A 21,556-nucleotide genomic window follows, 5' to 3' on the forward strand; every position below is an offset into this window, starting at 1 on the left:
AAAGGGGATAGAGACTAGTGTTTGGCGCTCGTTTTCTGTCTGGCTAACCTGCTAGGGATAAGGCATGAAGCTAAAAAAACAACATTTGCTCTGTACTATTGTATTAGCAAATTAATTGACGCTATCGTAGAGATGTGGGATGATGTCTGACTTTAAAAGCGATTGGTGTGAGTTCGATTTGCACCACAAGGAGGAAGTTATTAGTGACTCGTGGCGGCGACAAGCAGTTAAAAATCATGGTTTTGGGTAACACATTAACAAATACTATGAAATATTACAAACTTCAATATGCAATTAATGTTTTTTAAACTAAGTGCATTTGAACCGACGACATTCAGGGTTGGAATGTATATCTTGAGTTCACAATTTAGGCTATCAGATATAGGTATATTTAAAATGGTCGTATGTTTGACGCAAAATGAAACACAATGCTTATAACGTAATAAAGCTTCGTGAGGCCTCGTGACTCATCGTAACGGTCTGTTTTTTAAATATACGTATATATTTGTATGTATGTATGTATGTATGAACGACATGTGTTGTGGCGAAACGAAATGAAAACGTTTATTTTAAAATAATTTTGCATATTTATTTGGTATTTTTTTCTAGTTTACCCCATATAGGCTACTGTAAGGGCTAAACTAGAGATAAAACCGTTTATAAAGTAAAGTAGGAGAGAACCTGAGGACCTAGTATCAAAACTCTCCGTTCCCAAGGCATTGCCATTTAGGCACTGCGTGTCATTTCTCTTTCATGAGGGAAGCAGGGCTTAAACGCGACGGATGTGAGTTCGATTAAATGAGAAAGGTTATAGACTATATAATATTAAATTATTTTTGATGTAACCGCCTCTGATGATGATGATGATGAGACTACAGGGGTCGGAGTAACCTTGGGCACTTTCATGTACACAAGTTTTTGTGCCGCTGTTAATAATTAGTAAATAATATAACAAAGCAATATTAAGTAGAGCTTTAGTGTGTAACTCTAAGTGATTAATGGTCGTAGGTATTTCACATTTAATCACGTATCAGCTAATGGATGCTTTGTGAGGTCATCTCGCTTATCTCATTGCCACTTTCTAAAATAAAAAAAAAATTATGAGCTTCACGCTATTTTCCGCATACGGCAGAGGGAACACATTGTGAACACATTGCGTCTTGAGTGGCGGAACTCAACGCCGGGCTTTTTGCCTTGGTGCCAGAGACAAGTAATGAAAATATTAAGAAATATTTACTTATTCCATTACAGTGACACCCTCGTGCCCCTTCGCCATGACTGCCTCATTGCCACTTTCTAATTTGACATTTTAAGAAATATACATGAAAGTTATGTTTAATCGTTCATATATTTTACTTAAAATTCGAAAAAATATTTGGCACGAACCCATTTAAACCATCAAGTTCAACTCGTAAAAGATCGTATCGCGTTTCATATGTTCAAAACAAAGACGTATTTTTGGAGTTCATTAAAAGAGCGTCATGTAATTAATGAAGAGATGCGAGAGATACTCTCTTTTGACAGACAGTATTGTAGTCTGTTAAAAATTTCGTTTACATATTTTGACAGCATTTGAACCTGCACTGTCTTTGATGTCATTTTTGCGTTTTAACTCGATAATATATACTTTTTTTTCAACTTAGTATAAGTTGTCTGGTTAAATGCGCTAAATCTCAGGAACTAATCTAACTATTTTTTTTTGTGTTAGATAAACCATTTATCGAGGAAGGCAATAAATTATATTTAGTTACATCATGTTAGTGGCGTAGGAGCATCACACGTGTGGCTGTAATCGCTACAATTTGTGGGTTCGATTCCCACTCGAGGAAATGAATTATTTAATATTTTCATTCCGTTGCATTGGTAACGAAGAAATGCGCAGCGTTGTGTACCCAAGAGAGTGGTGAAAGTGGGGGGTGTGTTTTAATGGGAACCGAGTGTCTTAACACCGGCTTCCCAGGTTCCCTCTGCCTACCCTGCTGCTTCTATGTGGGATACTAAAAAATATATCACGTAAATAATTTCCATGTAAACCACTACCTGTGTCCAATGTTATCTCACGCAATTAGATTGTTTCATAGTTATATAGTTCAGTTCATACACAATTCTTAGTTATTTCCAATTGACCACGAGGGCAAAGCTTTGGTATAAGCTAAACTATAATATGACTACTTATACCTTTACGTTTCATAATTTGATTGTTTTAAAAGTACTGTACAATCATTACAACCAAAATTATTGTATTCTCTTGAATCACTTAAAAAATTTAATGCTTATAATACTCAGTCGATTTTAAAGTGTTATAAAACTATCAAGGTTGTAAAAGTTATTATAAAAAAATGTGCAAAATCCATACATTATTTAGTAAGAACCGAAACATTGTTTAATGCAAACCTCCATCAGACGTGTCAATGTACCGCGTTGTGGATCGGCAGGGTTGTCTCTGTGTTATATTGAAAGAAATAAATTGTAGAATAAAACAAGAATCTGTTTCTACATCAGCGTCACGCTGTATCCCGCTGTACACAGCAGGTTAGGCAGAGGAATATATATAGATGTATTAAGATACTCTGTTCCCTACTTTGCGTCGAAATTTGGAGGCATTACGTGTTGAGTGGCGGAACACAACGCTGACACCAGAGCGAAGAAATGTAATTATAGTTTAATTAAATATTTCACTTCCTCTTCCTTCCTCGAGTGAGGATCGAACCCACAACCAGTCGATTTTGCGGCATTTTGTACCTCTGTGCCACGGTTGGCCTGCTTATACATTATGAAGATAATTATACAATTTCAGAACCTTTACTAGAAAACGAATTGACGATGGTACAATAATTTATATTTTCTTGAAAACATGTTCAATGTGCTGTTAAATTATCATACATTTATATTTTGCTCTTGACTAGTGATTAGGAGTCGGTACTCTTTTCCTCATATACTCGTAAGTTAATTATATCATTACATAATTATTATTTTACCCTAAAATAAACTCCTCTAGCGAATTTAAGGATAATTAAAATTACATTACAACACATCAATTTACAATTACAATGCATCTAATAGAAAATCAAGAACAGTGGAAACTTTACAAGGTTAAAAAAAACATATCTTATAAATAGTATTAGATTCGTATCTAATGCAGCAAATAAATATATCTATAGACAAATTATCAAATCATTTAATTGCATTGATATGATTCCAATAAATACAAATTACAATACCTTTATCTGCGATCTTGCCCTATTTTAAGGCTAATCGAGTCATTGTGTATTGAGTGGCAGAATAAATCGAAATAACTCATTCACTTACTCAGCGAGTGGGACACTAACTCACAATCATTGCAGTTACTGCTCGCTTGCTCTAAAGATTATATATATTCTTAAGTTTTAATACGCAAAGTAACAAGTTAACCGCCTACCGTAAAAAAAATAACAGTGCTTGTATTTTTTAAGTTTTTATTTGGCAGCCCTATTCCACATACGCACTGAGGTCGTTCGCTCGCCTCCACATCATAAACAAAGTGCAGACTTTGAAATATTTTTTAAGAAACTAATTATTCATATTTCAAAATAAGCAGAAAGAAAATTTAATGCATTTGCATTTTGTTCCGTGTTCTTCGTATTAATGATGTGTTTTAAATTAATATTTTATAGGCCGTCGTGGCGCTGGGGCGCAAACGTGCGACTGTAAACACTACAGTTGTGGATTCTATTTCCACTTGGGGAATGAAATACCTAATATTTTGGCATCTTATACAATAAAACTGTTTAATGAGAACGCTAACGTACGCAAAACAACTCTATAATATTATGTGTTTGCATTATCGCTAAATACCCATACATACATACATAAATATATTATATACATTGGGGTCGATGACTAACAATCTATTTTGGAATATTAACATACATATGTATATGCCGCGTTGTAACTGTTTGATAGGGTAATGGGTGTATTTTATTACTTTTGTATACGTTTACGTTATATTAGATTAGAATTTTTTTTTAAATTATTACCTTATTGCTTTTTTCTTTATTTTTTGCTTTCTGAGTAGAAACTTTTCTTAAGTGACCAATTTACTTATCAAAAATACTTAATTTATTTAAAAAAAAGATTATACTTTTTGACGAGTTTCATGGAAAGTCTGATAAATTAATATTGGTCTATTCTTACAACTAGGTTAAAAAGTAAAAAAAAAATCATCAAATAAAGATAAAAAAAAACGAGAAAAGACGAAAAGAAAAAAAACGAAAAAGACGAAAAGAATAACATTATAACAAAATTGGTGTTTATATATTTAATTTAGTATCAATGATTCAATGGATTGACGAAGTCAATTGGATCGACCTAGAATTTGTTTTTTTTACACACAAAGTGAATCAATCGCTTGCTTTAGGAGAAATGTGCGTAATTACGTACACATACTCTGAGAAATCGTGACTCCATTTAAGGAAAACAGATTGCCATTAGTCATTTTGATGGATTTTTACTTTTTTCTTAAGTTAGATTCTTATTTTGAGATGGATTTGTGTATCACGAATAAAGTGGTGTCCAAAAACTTTGTTTTTCACATTCTAGTCATATTATAAGGCTCTAATATTATATTATAATATAATATTCCTTGGACGGCTGGCAAATAAAAAAAAAATAATATATTACATTTCCCCTAGTTAATTGAACTTACAACTGTCACGTGCATAGTATGTGAACGATGATGTCAATGATGCCATATTAGATTTATTTATCTCATACTAGAGACTCAAACATGGCTTCCCTCGTTTAAATTTATTTTTATATTAAATCCAAGTTTCATGATAATCGATTAAGCAGTTTTGGCGTGAAAGTATAACAAACAGACTTACATTCACATATATAATATTAGTATGATCGGTAACATAAAGATCGGTAAAGTATGACCACGTCTCAGAGTTTCGAACTAAGCTCAAGTGGCTCCCAATCCGACTTCGCAGGAATACTCGTATTCTACATCTTCTTTACTGTGTACTGTTTGATCCATTGACCCCACCTTATCTAAAAGAGCGTTTTGAATTTTTGGGGCGATCCCACTCACGACACTTGCGCTCAAATCATAACTTAACACTGATAATTCCTTCACATTCTTCTTCCTTCCTTAGCAATTCTTTTACAATTACATCTTCCCGACTCTGGAATGATTTACCTTTGAATATTAGACGGGCAAAATCATTACCTATTTTTAAACGTTTATTAAAACAATATTTTCTTACTTTCTGAGCTTCTTATCTTTTATTTATTTACATTTTGTTTATACTGTAAGCTATATATGTGTACTATGAATGTATGTATGTATGTATGTTTGTATGTATGTATATGTATGTATTTATGTATATATGTATGGATATGTTTATATATGAATATATATATATATATTTTATTATTTTTATGTATTTTATTAAATTTATTATTCACACCCCCAACCCTTTCCTACGCTTAACGTCCTATGCCTTAAGGTTGCCTGGAAGAGATCGCTGTTTTAGCGATAAGGCCGCCTCTTGTACATTTCTTTCTGATCTTGTTTCCTTTTCTTGTGTTATATTTTTGGGTGTACAATAAAGAATATTATTATTATTATTATTATTATTATTATCATATTTATGTATTTATTTTGTGTACCTATTAGTTAAGATTAAATCTGATTAGTTTGTTGATATACTGGTTCTGTGACACGCCCATGGCAGGTATTTGTGGACACGAGTTTTGCGATTCGATATCGATTTGGTTATTTATATATATACATATACGTACATTTATTTATCAATTGTCTGTATATTCATCAGTATATATAAAATTTATTGGTTTTAATGTGGTAAAGCTGATATAGACGACAGAGCCTGACTCCTGAAATAAAGAAATGCTTTTCAGTGTTCGATACTCACGCAGGGGAAATTAATAACGTTCATGGCAAAGTTAGGCGGAGAGTTAAGTACGGAGTGTCTTTTCATTAGTTTCTTTTCGTCTCCTCTGCTATAATATATACTTCTGAGTCTCCTTTGCTATATGCGGGATAAAGCTTACGCTTTAACCTTACGGCTAAGTTGGTCTTTGTACTTCTGTTTGTAGGGTGAAATCTAAATTGAAATTAATATACCTTCAGTATGATATGAGTTTTATTTACAAAAAGATTGTAGCTTAAGCAAGTTATTTTTGTATTTTCCTTCAAAATATTAAGTATGAAAATAATTTTCACCTTTCACAAGTAAAATTTCATTATTCTGACAGCAGCGCAGGTCCTTTCATGTCCTGTAGAGTTGTCCACTGTATAATTTAATTATCATAATATTACGTTAGTAGGTAAGGAAAAGCTATCATATTAATATAAGCTTTAGATAGACAAAGGATTTTTGGCAGCAAGGTCCGGTATTTTGATCATAATATAACAAAAAACTCAATACTATGTAAGCGGCGGAACTTAACGCCACGCTTTATCTTACCAGACAGAGTGTAATATTTTATTTAAACAAATAATACTGCTAAGAACTTAAACTTTCTATAATTTATATTAAGTATGATGTCAAAAGGCTTTAGGGAAAGCGTCCAACAGTGAGTCAGCGTCGCGGACGCCTCCCAGTACGAATGGGATGTATCACGCGTGAGTCAGACAATGGAATTTTTATTAATAATGAAATTTATCATTTTAAAGGATATTAAAACGGTTTTAAAGATAGTGAAACCGCAATTAGCATGTACAGATAATATTGAGATATTGTGGCGTTGGTTCCCATTCGGGGGAATGAATTATTTTCATTTTCTCGCTTAGATAACAAGACAAGCGCGACGTTAAGTTCCGCCACTCAACGCACAATGACTTCTCTTTCTCTACTGTCGACTGTCTCTTTACTCTAGATTCCCTCTGCCTACACGCGGAATACATATTTACTATATAATTCTAAGTAAATATAACATAATTGGTATACCTATATAATAAAAAAAATATGTTTATATTGATTTGAATAGTGAATAGTACAATTATGTTTTTATGTGCAATTTCGTTAAAATTATACATTTTAAGGAAATAGAAAATTATTTATAATCTCTATATATGGTAAAAAAAACTAAATCTAAGCATAAATATTGGATTTAATAACATATATTTAAAGTACAAAAAAATCAATAAGAGGAGTGGACTTGAGTTTATAATTTCATAGAACGATGCGTGTGGCCACTTCCCGGTAATAAAACGGTATAGATGCGTTCTGGTTTTATATAAATGTAATATATATGTATGTATGATACATCGAAAGGTATTTAAAATGCAGTATATTTATTTATATTTCATTTATAATTTTCTAAACCGTAAAATACACTATTTATTACAATTGTATAGAATTTAGTAATAAATATACATTTGATGTAAGTCTCTACATTATCATTAGTAAACATTTCAAACATCACAATTGCCTATTTATATTATGATGTGTTTAAAACGTAAATTCAATTATACCTATTACAGATTGACAAAGCGAATCTGAGACTTGAGAGTTAAAATAAATAACTCGAAAGCAATTTGACGACGAAATTAATTTTCCAGTCTGTTGCTAGTGTATTATTTTAAGTAACGATGTCGAAGCTGTCGAAGCGCAGTAGAACAGCGTCTGACTGCTGTGCGATGGTTGTGGGTTCGATTCTCATTTGTGGAATACATACAGTATAAGAAATTGGTTCTCTATTCTTCTTTTAAACGCCATCCTCCTATGGATAATAATCCATAGGAGGCATAGATTTTTCACATCTTGGTAGATTATTTTGCTTTTGTACTTTTTGTTTTAATTTAAATCAACATTTTATTAAAATGTCATGTTATAATGATATTAGGTTATGTCTAATTCAATTAAATTATTCAATGTAATGTTGCCACGTTCATATGATATAAAGGCCGCAGGTGTTTCTGAACTTCGTAATGGAGTCGTCTAAAACACATTTAAATTAGATGTTTCATTTACTTTGCTATATTAATACTTTTTCTAATATTTCATACACATGTTACGTAGTGAGTCTTACTAAATATCAGTAAACGTGATGATTATATTTAAATTATTTTCATTTCCCTGCTTTGAATAAAATGCGGCGTTGATCTCCGCCACTCAACACGCAACGTTTTGACAATAATGCGGAAAGTGAGTGATAAGACACTCCGTCTAATTTGTCTTATTAGGTTCCCCTCTGCCTAATCTGTTGTACCGTAAAAGGCATGATGTTGCTTTTTAATGCTTATTTCCCTAACAGGAAATAGATTGCCCTCCGTAGAATTAATTTCAAAGGAAAAGGGAATTTGTGTATTTATTTTATTTATCTCAAAAAATTACAAACATGGTAAGTAGGTACCTACTTGTTAATCGTTCTCAGAAAATTAATTTTTCCATATTTAATTTGGTGATTCATTATTAAACAGTCGAAATTTTTACACTTGTAATATAAGTATGATAAAATAAATATATTACAAGATATGAGCGAGTCGAAGATTACGGTACTATACGTGATTCATGATACAGATATTTGGGTTTTGGGGCCTAAAACCCAGTAGATATTTAAATTTTTTGTAATATGTAAAAAGGTTAAACATTCAAATATTATGATTATGAAGAACACAACGAACTTAACACAACGTCGCACAATGTCTCGAAACACAATGTCGCACAATGTCTCCAAAATTGGGCGGTGCGTGGAGAACAGTGTCTTAACACTACGTTCCCACTGTCTACCTTGCTAAGTGTTGGCTACAGAATGAAGCTAAAGAAAATATTAAAAGAATAAGTATAGGTTTTGCAATAATGAAATCGAAACATCTACGTTCCTTTTATAAGAGTTACCCAGTAATTTTATATACAAAAATGTTAAAGCTCATATCAGAACTATATATTTAGAAATAAGCAATCTACAAGTCTCGTACTCGTATTGCAGTCGAAATTGGAAATGTTTCATAATTATTTTAAGTGCCTCCCTCAGTGAGGCGCGTCCCCTCGAGCAGGTGTACTGGCGGTTTGACTGTTTTAGTTTTGTATGGATATTTTTAGTTTTTTAACTTGCAACTTGCATTTTGTTTAAAATATGTATTTTTTTATAAAATCAGGTTAAGTGATACATTTTTTAATGATTAGATATGAAACATTAATATCAAATTCTCGCAATTTAGCACATAAAAAGATTGATTTATGAAATGTACGTATAAATAATTGCTATGAAGATGGAATCTAATGTTAAAAGCCCACGTTTCCCGCTATCTGCCCAATTTTTTTTAAATTGTATGTTAAGTGTGAGAATCAAACGCCGCACTGTGTTTCGTAAATTTAAGCAGTCCCTCCGAGTGGGAATCGAACCCTCAAACCATAACGACCATGTTTACTCAGACGCTGCATGTCCCTTAAAAAACTATTATTTCAATAGCTAACTTGTAAGATAGCATCGTATACGCCAATAGACTTATTCGTTATGATGTCATACTTCATACATACATTATGTATATGTTAGAACCTAATCGGATATTACGTCATGCCCATTATCTTATCGCTTAGCTCTATACAAGGATTATCTCATTTGACACTTCTTTTTATATGGGTCGAAACGTCTTTTAGGGTTAATAAGGGATTTTGTGATTACTGCAATTTCTTTTTTTTTTAAATTTAGCATCACGCTGTATCCCTGGCGGGATAGCCAGAGAGACGAGAGGGCCAAACGCTACGGTCTTTACATAGTTCTATCACCTCGTTCACTCTTATTAACCTCTTCATACCATCATGCTTTTCATGCTTTTTACATGACCTTCCTCCAGTATCATCACTTGTAATATGTTACGAGTTAACGGAAACTCTACGCCGCACTTTGCTTTGTTACCAGAGCGAAAAAAATAAAATATTAACAAATAATAATTAATTCCCCCGAGTGATAATCGAACCCACAACCGTCTCATTTACACTCACATTTATACCACTGCGCAACGACGATCTCTCTATAAAATAGTAATAATTGAAATAATTACCAGATAAGTATTCTCCGCTGCAACAGTCTATATGGCAATGCAATAGGCCTATCAGCGGATGCCGTGATACTGCGGCGGTATCCTGCAAGCCGGTGAACGACCAGCGATAGTAATTATCGCCATAGTAAACACTGATTGGTCCACATTCTTTTTAAAACTGTAGTTTGTATTGAAATACCTGTGTGGTATTGAATATTGGGGTGGTTTGTGTTTTAAATATTCTTTAAAAGTCACTCGTGGGTGTGACTGACTGAAAATGCGACAGAATGCAATGCCTCTAAAATTCGGCAGAAAGTGTGGAAATGGTGTGTCTAAATACTAGGCTCCCTCGGCCTACCTTTCTAAATGCGGGATACAGCTTAAAAATAATTGCGTTACTTATAATTTAAATCTCCTTAAGGTATTTCTGACATTTTACTTATTGATCGACGTGGAAGTACACCATTACTATGCAGCAGTCAAAGACGGAGTAAATTATCACTCTGTTCCTTTTATTCAATCTCAAAATAAAATATTCCTTAGTTATAAATCAACTAAAGCAAGCTATTTAGAATGCTAGTTCTGTCAACAGTTTGACACGTCCGCGCCCCGGAGTGAGTGTCGCATTGTTTGTCCAATTTAAATTAGTGACTCGATATGTTGGTTGACAGGTGTCGGCTAGGGTGCGGTGGGGCGTGTCTATAGCGATACCTATGTTAGGTGAAGGATGTGGGTTCTTTTTCGCAATTATGTACTAAAGAGGACATATGATTCGTATATTTTGTCGTTAATGAATGTTCTTTATTTTTATTATATTTTCACAATTTTAACATAGATTTTAGATGTATAAAAGTTTTAGGTTCGAATGTAGATTCGAATGTAGATTATTTATGTACGTCTATAAGCTAAGTAATATTGCTTAAAGATTACTTTTTTTCTGTTCAAGTTGAAAGCGTAGGGATGTGTCTCTAAGTCACTAGACAAGTATTTTTTATTAGATCAGTTTTTTTTATTAGTTTATAAGATAAATAAGTAATCTATATCATATATAAAAAAAGAATCTATTTTTTATTTCATAAAAATATTGCAAGGCTTAATATTCTACTTTATAAAATAAAATTATTTCCACTTCATTCATTTCTCTCCGTTGACCTGTATAACATGGATGCAGAAATGAGACCAAGGGCGCTTTTATAAGCTTTTTATATAGGAGACTAGCGGACGCGCGCAGCTTCGCTTAAGTATTTAGGGGTGAATTCTAATAAACCATGAAACCTGTGTTCAATGAAATATTTTTAAGAGTCTAAATTTCAAATTTTTAAAAATCGGTGGCGTTTTAAAGATTTTTCCAAAAAAACTTTCAACCCCTTATTTGCACCCCTAGGGGGTGAATTCTAGAAAGCCATGAAGCACATGTTCAATTAAATTTTTTAAGAGTTTAAATTTCAATTTTTTCAATTAAGTTCTATTAAATACTTTTAAAGATCTAAATTTCAAATTTTATAAAAATCAGTGGCGATTTTAATTTTTTCCCATACAAACTTTAAACCCCTATTTCACCCCTTTAGGGTTAAAATTTTTCAATATCCCTTCTTAGTGGATGTCCAGATTACAAAAGTAAAGATCTGTCCAAATTTCACGTTTCTACGCACAGCGGTTACGGCTGTGCGTGCGTCTTACCTCAGTCAGTGAGGACAAGTCCTTTTATATATATAGATAATAATACTTTGAGAAAATGAGGAAATCCTTACTTAACATAAAAAAGTCGTTTTAAATTAAATATTTTATAATTTACAATTAAATTGTTCGAGTCTCGACCGAGGCATAATTAATTTAATTAATAAATTATAGCATAATTTTTCTTAAGAAAAATATTATAATTACTAAATTATATAACCAATAAGTTTTTTTAAAATTTCTTGTCACCTTTATTCAAATTAGATTAAAAATTCAATTATATCGTTTAACAATTAACCTCTGAAGAGTTCCACTAGTCAAGTCCTGGCATCATCATCGGACCAGATCGATAATACCATATTACTTTACTGTACTCTAAGCAACGTATGGTTCGTTCGAATTAAGATTCTTAGATTTTATTTTAGTTCGAATTAAGATTCTTAGATTTTATTAAATAGTAACAAAGTTTCATAGCCCGTTCAAATCTAACACAAAGTAGGTATATCTTTTTATTTCTCATACAAAATTTGACACATACATAATTGTTTATAGGTAAATGTTTGGTGAGTTAATTTGAGTAGCGCGTGGGTGTAAGTTGTTACTGCCTGGACGATAATCACATAATAAAACTTAGTATGTTAGGAACTGCGTCATTTATGTAAGACTAATTTTATCTTTTAATCTTCTTTAATCTATCTATTGTAGTATTTTTCGATAGCTGCTATAGATCGGGGAAGGCCTATACATAGGCTATATTACATCGCTAAACGTCGAAGCAGGCAAACCCGCAGGTCAAAAGCTAGTATAATAGCGAATAAACACATAGGTACATAGCAGGATGGACAATGGGAACCTAGGAACATAGTGTAAAGACACTCCGTTTCCATTAAGACTCCTTCGTTTTCTACTTTCGTCCGAATTCTGGAAGCATTCGGGAACTCAACCAATTAAAGATTAATTACCAAACTTTCTCCACTGGAAATCGAACCAACAACCTGTCTTGTTTACAATCGCCCATGGGCCAAGACTGTCCTTTAATTCTCTCAATCTTTTTATTACAAGAATGGTAAATTTTAATTATAGCGTGACTAAGAACTAATGTAAATATTATGTAGTGGCGTATTGTTTAACTAGTACGTAGAAACTGTGTCAGTTATATCCTTATATGGTAACAACACGCTAATCGACAATTGACATTATGGTCTTTTTTTTTGTTTTTTTTTTGCGATAGGCCATGAGAAATTAGTGTGTATAACTTCTCTATATCTTCAAATTGATGCAGTCATGGCGATGTGGCACAGCATCTCACTGTCAACACTGGTTGTTGGTTTGATCTTCATATAGGGGAATGAATTATTTTTTCGGTCTGGTAATAAGACAAAACGTAGCGTTGAGCTCCACTCCAGTGGAAACGCAATGTCGCAGGAACGTAGAATATTCACATAAAGTTTTCCTCTGTCTACCATGCTATGAACTACATACAGCATAAAACTAAAATAAAACATTTGCTTTCGCTTATTTAATTTTTGGGCTTGATACAGATTTATCTTAATAAAATAAAACAGATTTAACTTATAAGCTAAAAATGGATCTAGAGATATTTCTTTTACTATCAGACCGTTCCCAAAGTATCGATTTAATTCCACAAAAAACATATAATTACGAAAAATAAATAATTATTTTGTACACGCTCCCAAATGACCATATATGGTCATTATTCAAGTCACGTACTATGAACCTTGGTCGCCATAAAAGTGCTATGAGTCACCCCCAGCTCAGGACAATTTCAACCTTATGATTTACTCAATAAAGGCGAAATGGTAAAGCACGGTATGTAGGCGATAGATAAGGATTACCTAGTCTGCCATTTTACTATGAAACGGCAGCTGTGGAGGTTTCTATTGATTAGTTTAGGTTTATATTGAAATAATTTAATATAAATTTTAATATAATGATTTATAACCTATATAGAATATACATGGTAGTTGTGAGTTCGATTCCCAGTCAAGAGCATGAATTATTTTTATTTCCGTCACTCAATACTCCATGTTTCTAGTGTCTTAAAGCTAATTTATATCTAGGATCTATAATGATTATCGGGCCTTGGTCCTACATGTAAGTGTATTTCTTTGAGTTTATGAAACATTTTCCTTTTAATTTTATGATTATTTGTAATCGTAATTAGAATTCAATACAAGTTTAAATTCTTGATTTGTTAGATGTCCTGAAGAAACATTTCATATGGGTTTTGTTTGAGGTTTCAATTTTTTTAACTTCACTATGTACCTCTCATGTTGTCAGCGTAGAGTGTATTACCTGCTTGAAAATGTACAAAAATACAAAATTTACTTTTATTTTATTTCATATAGTAGAGACTACAAGTTAGTTTTAGGAATTATAAAAACTTTCTGATACTCATAGTTTGTGTATGAAGTCTCCTTATTATTTTTTTCATATATCCTCCATGTACAGACAGCGATCAGTTACAATTTTATTATATAAATAGATAGATTACGTGTTCATCAAGTTATAGTTAGCCACCTAGTGTCCTTGCGTGCACCGTAGCGGTGTTTACATAGATGCGCCATGTTGCTAACCGACTGTGACTAATATACTTATTAATATCATTGAAATATGCTATTATAGTACGTATTAACATGTTTGCGGGGGTCGTGAGTTCTTATGCTTAAATTGGGGATAAGGTTAATCAAAATATTTTTATTAACATTAGACAATCTGGAAAGTAAGTCGAAAATGTTTCGGCTTTTTTCTAGTTTATTTTAGCTAATTCGTGGCTGCGCACAGTTCATTCAAATTTCACTAACTTTCAAACTTATTAATTAATTAGGTAGCTTCCCAAGTCTATATTTTAAATTTCAATAACATATATATATTTTTTGGCTTTACTTGGTATCGCCTAAATTTCGCGATCTTTAGTGTTGGAACTCAACACAGCGTTCTTGCTACTACAGGAATGGATAGAACCTACCCCATAATCATGTCGTATAATTTTTATTTAGTATACATAGAAAGTGTGTTCATTAATATTTTAATATAAACACGAGGCAAAATGTAAGTGAAACTGATCAAAAGAGTGTTTTGCATTAGAATCCTTTGTTTCAACCGACCGTAGCTGATTCAGCAGGAAATAATTACGCATTCATTGTGGTGTTTGTACGACGTGGTAGTAGAACTTACTTACTTTGTATATTGTTGTTTGATATGGGGAAATTAATATTGCCTTTTATTAAAGTAATTAATTGTAGCTTCTTTTCTTATTTTTGTATCTCTTTTCTATACTAATATAATAAAGCGGAAGAGTTTGTTTGTTTGTTTGTTTGTTTGAACGCTAAGATCTCTGGATCTACTGGTCCGATTTACTTTGTTTTTCTTTTGTATGAAAGCTGCATTTTTCAGAAGTGCTATATATAACATTACATTATACATATAAACTAATATATTTTAAAGTACTTTCTAATTTGACATGCAATTTATTGTGCCATGTTAATAACAACCGTAGCGTCGCTACGCGACCGTTACAGCGACATTTTGATATTCATCGTTATGAAAATAAATATAATAGTCACTTTTAGCATTTTATCTAGATTGAAATTATAGTTTACTGTATAACATTCTAATAAATAATTAAGGAGATGTCACCGATTCGAAATGACCTAGCCTTCGGGCGGCACAGTATGAGTATGACCGACGCGAAAATATTCTTATAGTTCAAGCAGGCGTAGCCGCGTCCGGGTCCACTAGTATTGTATAAATCTCAAAAACATCTGTTTCTTGGCTTTTTTGACAAACGATAATAAAAACAATCTGAATATTTATTTGTTTTAACGTACTTCGGGGAGTGTTGCGTACCTCTGCCTAAATAAGACTCCCTGATATGCTTATCCACAATCCTCTAAATATTTAGCTCATTAAATAAATTTTCCTTGTAAATTCATAACAGCATTGGTTTAATATAAACAGGATATAATTTTAATTATTATATTTTTGATATTTATGTGCAGTGTTGTTTGTTGTTATTTAAGATTTTGAGCGGATCACTAATTTAGTAGGTAGTAGTTACTTACAATGGATTGTTAATCTTAAATATATTATGATCTATTGAAGACACTGCTCTAAACTTTCCACCTTGATTAGCCAGGCAGATCCTAGTGACAAGACAAATTGTTCTTCGCGTTTCGTAAACTAATAAAAATATTTTGGCAATGCCTCCAGAATTCAGTGGGTAGGAGAAATGAATGAATGCGAAAGGAATATCTTAACATTAGGTACCTAGGTTCCCTTTACGGTAACATGTTAATTGAAGCTAAAAAAATAATACCGTTATTAATTCCAAGTACAAAGTTAATATGTATAATATTGATTGCATGGATCTCGGTAATACTTTTTTGTCCGTTATGTGCCAAGGTCTTTGACGGTCACGACTCTGTCCGGTCTTGTTTTTCCAGATTTCTTAAAGCTTCGCTTTGCGTTATGTTAGTCATCATAAGTTTTATGGGTGTGGAACCACTATTTGACAGTTATTATTATTATTTTCTACAATGTGTGATGGCAGAGAGAGAGAGACAGAAAAATCACGCCGTTCGGTACTTTTCTCCTATTTTAGATGATATATCAAGGATTCCACTATGGAACTCAATAAGATGAACGAGTGATGAAAATATACATATTTTTTTATTCTACTCACGAAATTGTAGAATGAATTTTCTATAAAAATATAGAAAACTTTTAGAGGCCCATGTGGCGCAGTGACGCAAAGTCTGACTGAAATCTAAATACGAGATTTGATTCCCACCCGATGGATGGACCTCACTGTAGCAACAAGACAAAGTTCTACCACTTAACACGTAATGTTTCGAAATTTTGACCGAAAGTGGGATACAGAATGTCTTGACATGTAGTTTCCTCTGCGTACTTGTTACATGCGGGATACAGCGTGAAGAAACCACAAAAAAAACCGCTATATTACCTACAGGTAGTTCAATAAATTTTAAACGTTTTCCTTTCGCAATTATTTATTCTCTATGCCGCGGAGTTGTCTGGAAGAGATCGCTTCTTGCGTAATTTACATTTCCGTTGGTATCGAAGCTGCGAGTCCCAGATGGTGGATTTAATAAATACAGCTCTAAAAACTTTTTTAAAGCAACTCTATCCTTTTTTCTACTTTCCGCTTAATTTTCGAGACATTGCGTGTCGACTGGCGGAATTCAACGCTGTGCTTTGTCTTTATACAAGAAAATGGATATAACGAAGCCACGACGACGGCCTCAAACAAATCATAAAATACAAATTCAAACACCAATGTTAACGTAAAAATATGTTTAAACATGTTTAACGAACATAACTTTGAGAAATTCTGATCTGGTGACTCATCACTACGTGACTGTGCCGTACCTACTCGCGTATTAAGCTTTTATTCATATGTAAGCATGTATTATGTTTTACAACTGATTACACATACATATAGGTATATTGTCGAAAATATATTATTGATTGTCGTTGTTGGTGATGGAGAGAACTAACGACAGATGACATGTCTGTATAGTTATGTGTTCGATCCCCAATCGAGAAATGAAATATTTATGAATTAATTGAATAACAATTGTCTAACCAATAGGCTGAGGGGTTCGCTTCCTGTGCTGTGTGCGAGATAATGATAAATATCGATAAATTGTTAGATTTACTTATTTAAAAAATGTTAATAAACCAAATCAATATTTAACACACGCGGTCTGTCAACATTAATAATACTCAATCATAGCGCACTCAATCACAGATATTTAAACGTAAATAAAATATCCCCAAAAAGGATCTTACCAGCTCGACCCAAAAACTAACTAGGACACGTTTGGTAAAGATTGCTCAATCTTTAAGCCCAACAGGTTGCACTATGGTATGGTATACATATCCATTATGGTCCAAGTCATGCCAAATTAGGAAGGCATGTCGTGGAAACTGTGCCGCGGCACTTATATACATAGTATGTACTTCTATATACACGGGCACAAAATGTGACTGTCAACGCGACTGGGTGTGGGTTCGATCCAGACAATAGAGGAAATGAAATATTTATTTAAATTTATATTTTACATTTCTTCGCTCTGGTGTCGAGGCAAAGCGCGATGTTGAGTTTCGACAATCAACTCCTAATGCTGCCGGAATTCAGCTGAAAGTGGAGAACGGAGTGTCTGAACACTAGGTTCCTTCTACCTACCCTGCTCAGTGCGGGATACAGCATGACGGTGTTTAACTATATAAACATATTATGTAGCTCTAACTCGTTTCCATCAATCACTTTATGGATTATGGATTTGTGTAGCGCTTTGCGAAACATTTGTTCGTAATATTTATGCAAATAAAGTTGGAGTTTTTATGTGGTGGAGGTTTTAAGGAAAAACCATCGTGTGTCGGGGCTTGACTGCAAATGCGATGATTATAGGTTCAATCACCATTGGGAGTGAATTGTAAAATTTATTTGCTGTGGAAAAACTAAAAATGCCACCTGGGTTTCTACATTAGTAGAGAAAGTAACAATAGCAAGACAACAATTTTCTATAAATCAAATAATACTTAAATAAACCTATCTATCATGTTTACACATATTTAGTACGCCCTCCAGACCAACTGTGGGTCAGATTGCAAATTGATTCAGAGCAGCAATTGCCCCTGTTATCAGCTATTGATAAAAGTATCAATCGTTTATAGTTGCCGCGCTGATAAGGATATCTCTATGTATGCTTTGAACGGAGAAGAAATCAGGGTGACCATATTTGTTGTTACTTTTCAGTTACTGTATAAGATCGTTGAAAATGTCACAGGGAAATGACGTCGTAGCGAAAGGTGTGTGTTCGATGTCTAAGTGACGGTGTGAGAGAAGTGAACTAAATTAATAAGTAGGTACGAAAAGTGTTACAATAAGACCCCAGGTTCCCTATACTTATATTATAGCTATGTGCGGGATACAGCGTGAAGCTAATATATATATATATATAATAAAAAAAAATGTATTTTTACATTATTTACGCAACAATAACAGTGTCGCTGTATTTCCCCATCTACAGATGTCAGTGTAATTAACATTGAACTATATGGAACATAAAGATATGGCCAATTTGTAAAATTATTGTATTCAATAATAACGTTTGTATTTGCGCATTGAAATTTATCTTAGACTCTAACCTCTTTAGCATTGAATTTATAGTTTATTAATGGTTTTAACAAGTAAATAATTTAATAAGTAGATTACTAGAAATGTTAAACTATGCTTTGTGTTATTATAAATGATATATTAGTATATAGAACAGCAATCGCAGAGATAATTGCTTTCGAGAATATGAAATATTTTATGTTTTCATTTTTATGCTCTGGTAATGATCATGGTATAAGGCAAAGCGAGGCGTTGAGTTCCGCCACTCCATCGGAAACGAAATGACTTGACACTAGGTCCCCAGGTTCCCTCTGCATAAAACAAAAAATTACATACAGTATCAGTAAATTGTGATTTCAATGCCCACTAAGAGTAGGTTTAAACTAGTAAAGCTCTACAAACAAAAGCTTCAGAGTTTTAATATTAGTATAGACTGTAAATTCTCAAGTTCACTTAACTGAGCCTATTCTTAATTGTTATAAGTACAATCTTCCTGACTTTGCAGTATTTCGAAATGCTCTATAATCAGCTTCACGCTGTGTCGCTCGTACAGCAGGGTAGGCAGAAGGAACCTTGTGTTATGACCTAGTGTGATAGTTTCGAAACGATATATTCCTAGAATATTAGTTCTACACAATTGATATAAATGTAATTCTCATTTATTTAGATGTCGTCAACACTCATTATTAAGCATGACATATCTATTGGACGAAACAAATTCCAATGAAACACTCGGCGTTTGTAAGAAAATATATTTATAACTCTATCAAAATTATATTATGATCGTTTGATGGTTCGTTACGGTATCGATGGTAATGTATGTATGGGTTCGATATATATTCTAATATTAGCTTTTTAGTTAATTTATTTTTTTTAATGTATATTCATGTTTTCTATATTTTGCTATGCTAATGCTAAGTACTAATTGCTTAGAAACACGTTATCTTTATTTATTTATTCAAAGAACAGAAAAAACAACGGTAAAGATTTTTGCATAAATATTTTTTTACTTTAGTATAATAATGGAAACGTCACCTAAGTATTGCATCAAATGTATATTGAGAATGAAAATAAAAATGCTTTTTTTTTTCAGACATATTCGGGGCTCTTCTGCGTGGTGGTGAACCCGTACAAGAAGCTCCCGATCTACACGGAGAAAATTATGGAGAGATACAAGGGCATCAAACGTCATGAAGTTCCACCCCATGTTTTCGCCATCACCGATACAGCCTACCGTTCTATGTTACAAGGTAAAGTGGAGAAAATTAAATCATTCATTTATTTTTACATTCACGCTCTATCCCGCGTCTACATGCGGGATCATCCCTGTATAACTACTACCAGTAGGCATAGGGAACTTGAGTGTTAGGACACTCCTTTTCACACTTCCCGCCGAGTTCTCGAGGCATTGTGTGGCGTCGCAACGCTCAAATGAAAATAGGAATATTAAATATTTCGATTAGGAATCGAAAGTTACATAACAAGAATCTTAACGTCTTTTATAATGTTTCTTTCCATGCATTTAATAAATCTGTTACAAGCGCACGCAATTTAATTAAAAAAGTATAATTTCCAGATTACTTTTTTCAGTAATAAAAGATAAATATTAATTGGGAACGGATTGTCTTAGGTTCCCTCTACCATATAGGTATCCTGCTATATGCGGGATACAGCATAATTAAATAAAAAAATACCAATTAAATCATGTCCATCTTCTGTTAGATGCGTTTGCTTGCACTAACTTAAGTTAATTAGGCCACTACTTCCTGCATCTTCGCATCTTTGTTAATCTATCATGAAAGATAAACTATCTACTTCTACTGAGGGCTAGTGCTATGAGAATATAGCTTGTTTTCAACTTAGCAAAACGTCCGAGAGAGAGGGAGAGTTAAGACACTGGCCTCCACTTTTGCATGTTGAATGGCGGAACTTAAGCGGTTTGTCTCTACAACCAAATTATACAGAAAATATTAATAAAAATAGTTTCAAAAATAGTTTTAATATATTTATTACTTTTCCATGTTTATCTATTATAGCAATTATAATGTTATAATGGCATGTTCTGTGTATAATTATATGTTTAAACAAGTGATAAGTAACAGGTTATAAAGTAAATTAACATTTATTAGTGTTTTTTTCCCCTCATAATGGTTTTTCTATATTTATTGGAAACTAGTCGTCGATCGCAGTTTTGTTTGGACACAATGAAAAAATCTTATTAATCCGTAGGAATTTTAAACAATCATCTCTCAGTGCCGCTCTTTTCTTCCTAACCTTAGGTAGCCATGTCAAATTTCAACCTTCGTCTTAGTAAGAGCGTCCCGTTTCATCGTTTGGATAGGGAACTCTAAAATAACTTTTGCTTCTTTAAGCATACATATATACAAAAGACTTCATTATAAAAACCTAGATATTACAATATAAATATGTAATAATATGAGGTCAATAGAATTTTATTACGATAATAACCAATTTAAAAGTCTAAATTGAGTTATTTTTGCATGATAAGAGAATAATATATGTATGTATTTATGTATGTGTTCTTAATAGATTACATTATATTTAAAACGCGCGGAGCGCGTGCCAAGTTTCTGGGTTTCAGAACTGGCGAGCAGCACCGTGTGTTATTTTACACGAACCATTTGAAGCCACTTTTTACCTATTCGTAACTCAAAAACTATTCCACCTAAAGCTGTCATATTTAGCTCAAATATTTAGACCCC

At 32.9% G+C, this 21,556-nt stretch overlaps 1 protein-coding gene across 2 annotated transcripts in view; it reads left to right on the plus strand.

Moving 5' to 3' along the window:
* The window catches only part of zip (myosin heavy chain 10), a 69,294-nt gene that overhangs the window by 17,918 nt on the left and 29,820 nt on the right, over positions 1-21,556 (plus strand). For both annotated transcript variants that reach the window (XM_085198694.1, XM_085198695.1), the window contains exon 2: positions 19,927-20,083. In XM_085198694.1, coding sequence (XP_085054820.1) covers positions 19,927-20,083 — 157 coding nt within the window. The remainder of the gene's footprint in view (positions 1-19,926; positions 20,084-21,556) is intronic.

Source organism: Heliconius melpomene, chromosome 15 (genome assembly GCF_056956725.1).
Source record: "Heliconius melpomene rosina isolate 202511_hmr_F chromosome 15, ASM5695672v1, whole genome shotgun sequence".
Taxonomy (NCBI): domain Eukaryota; kingdom Metazoa; phylum Arthropoda; class Insecta; order Lepidoptera; family Nymphalidae; genus Heliconius; species Heliconius melpomene.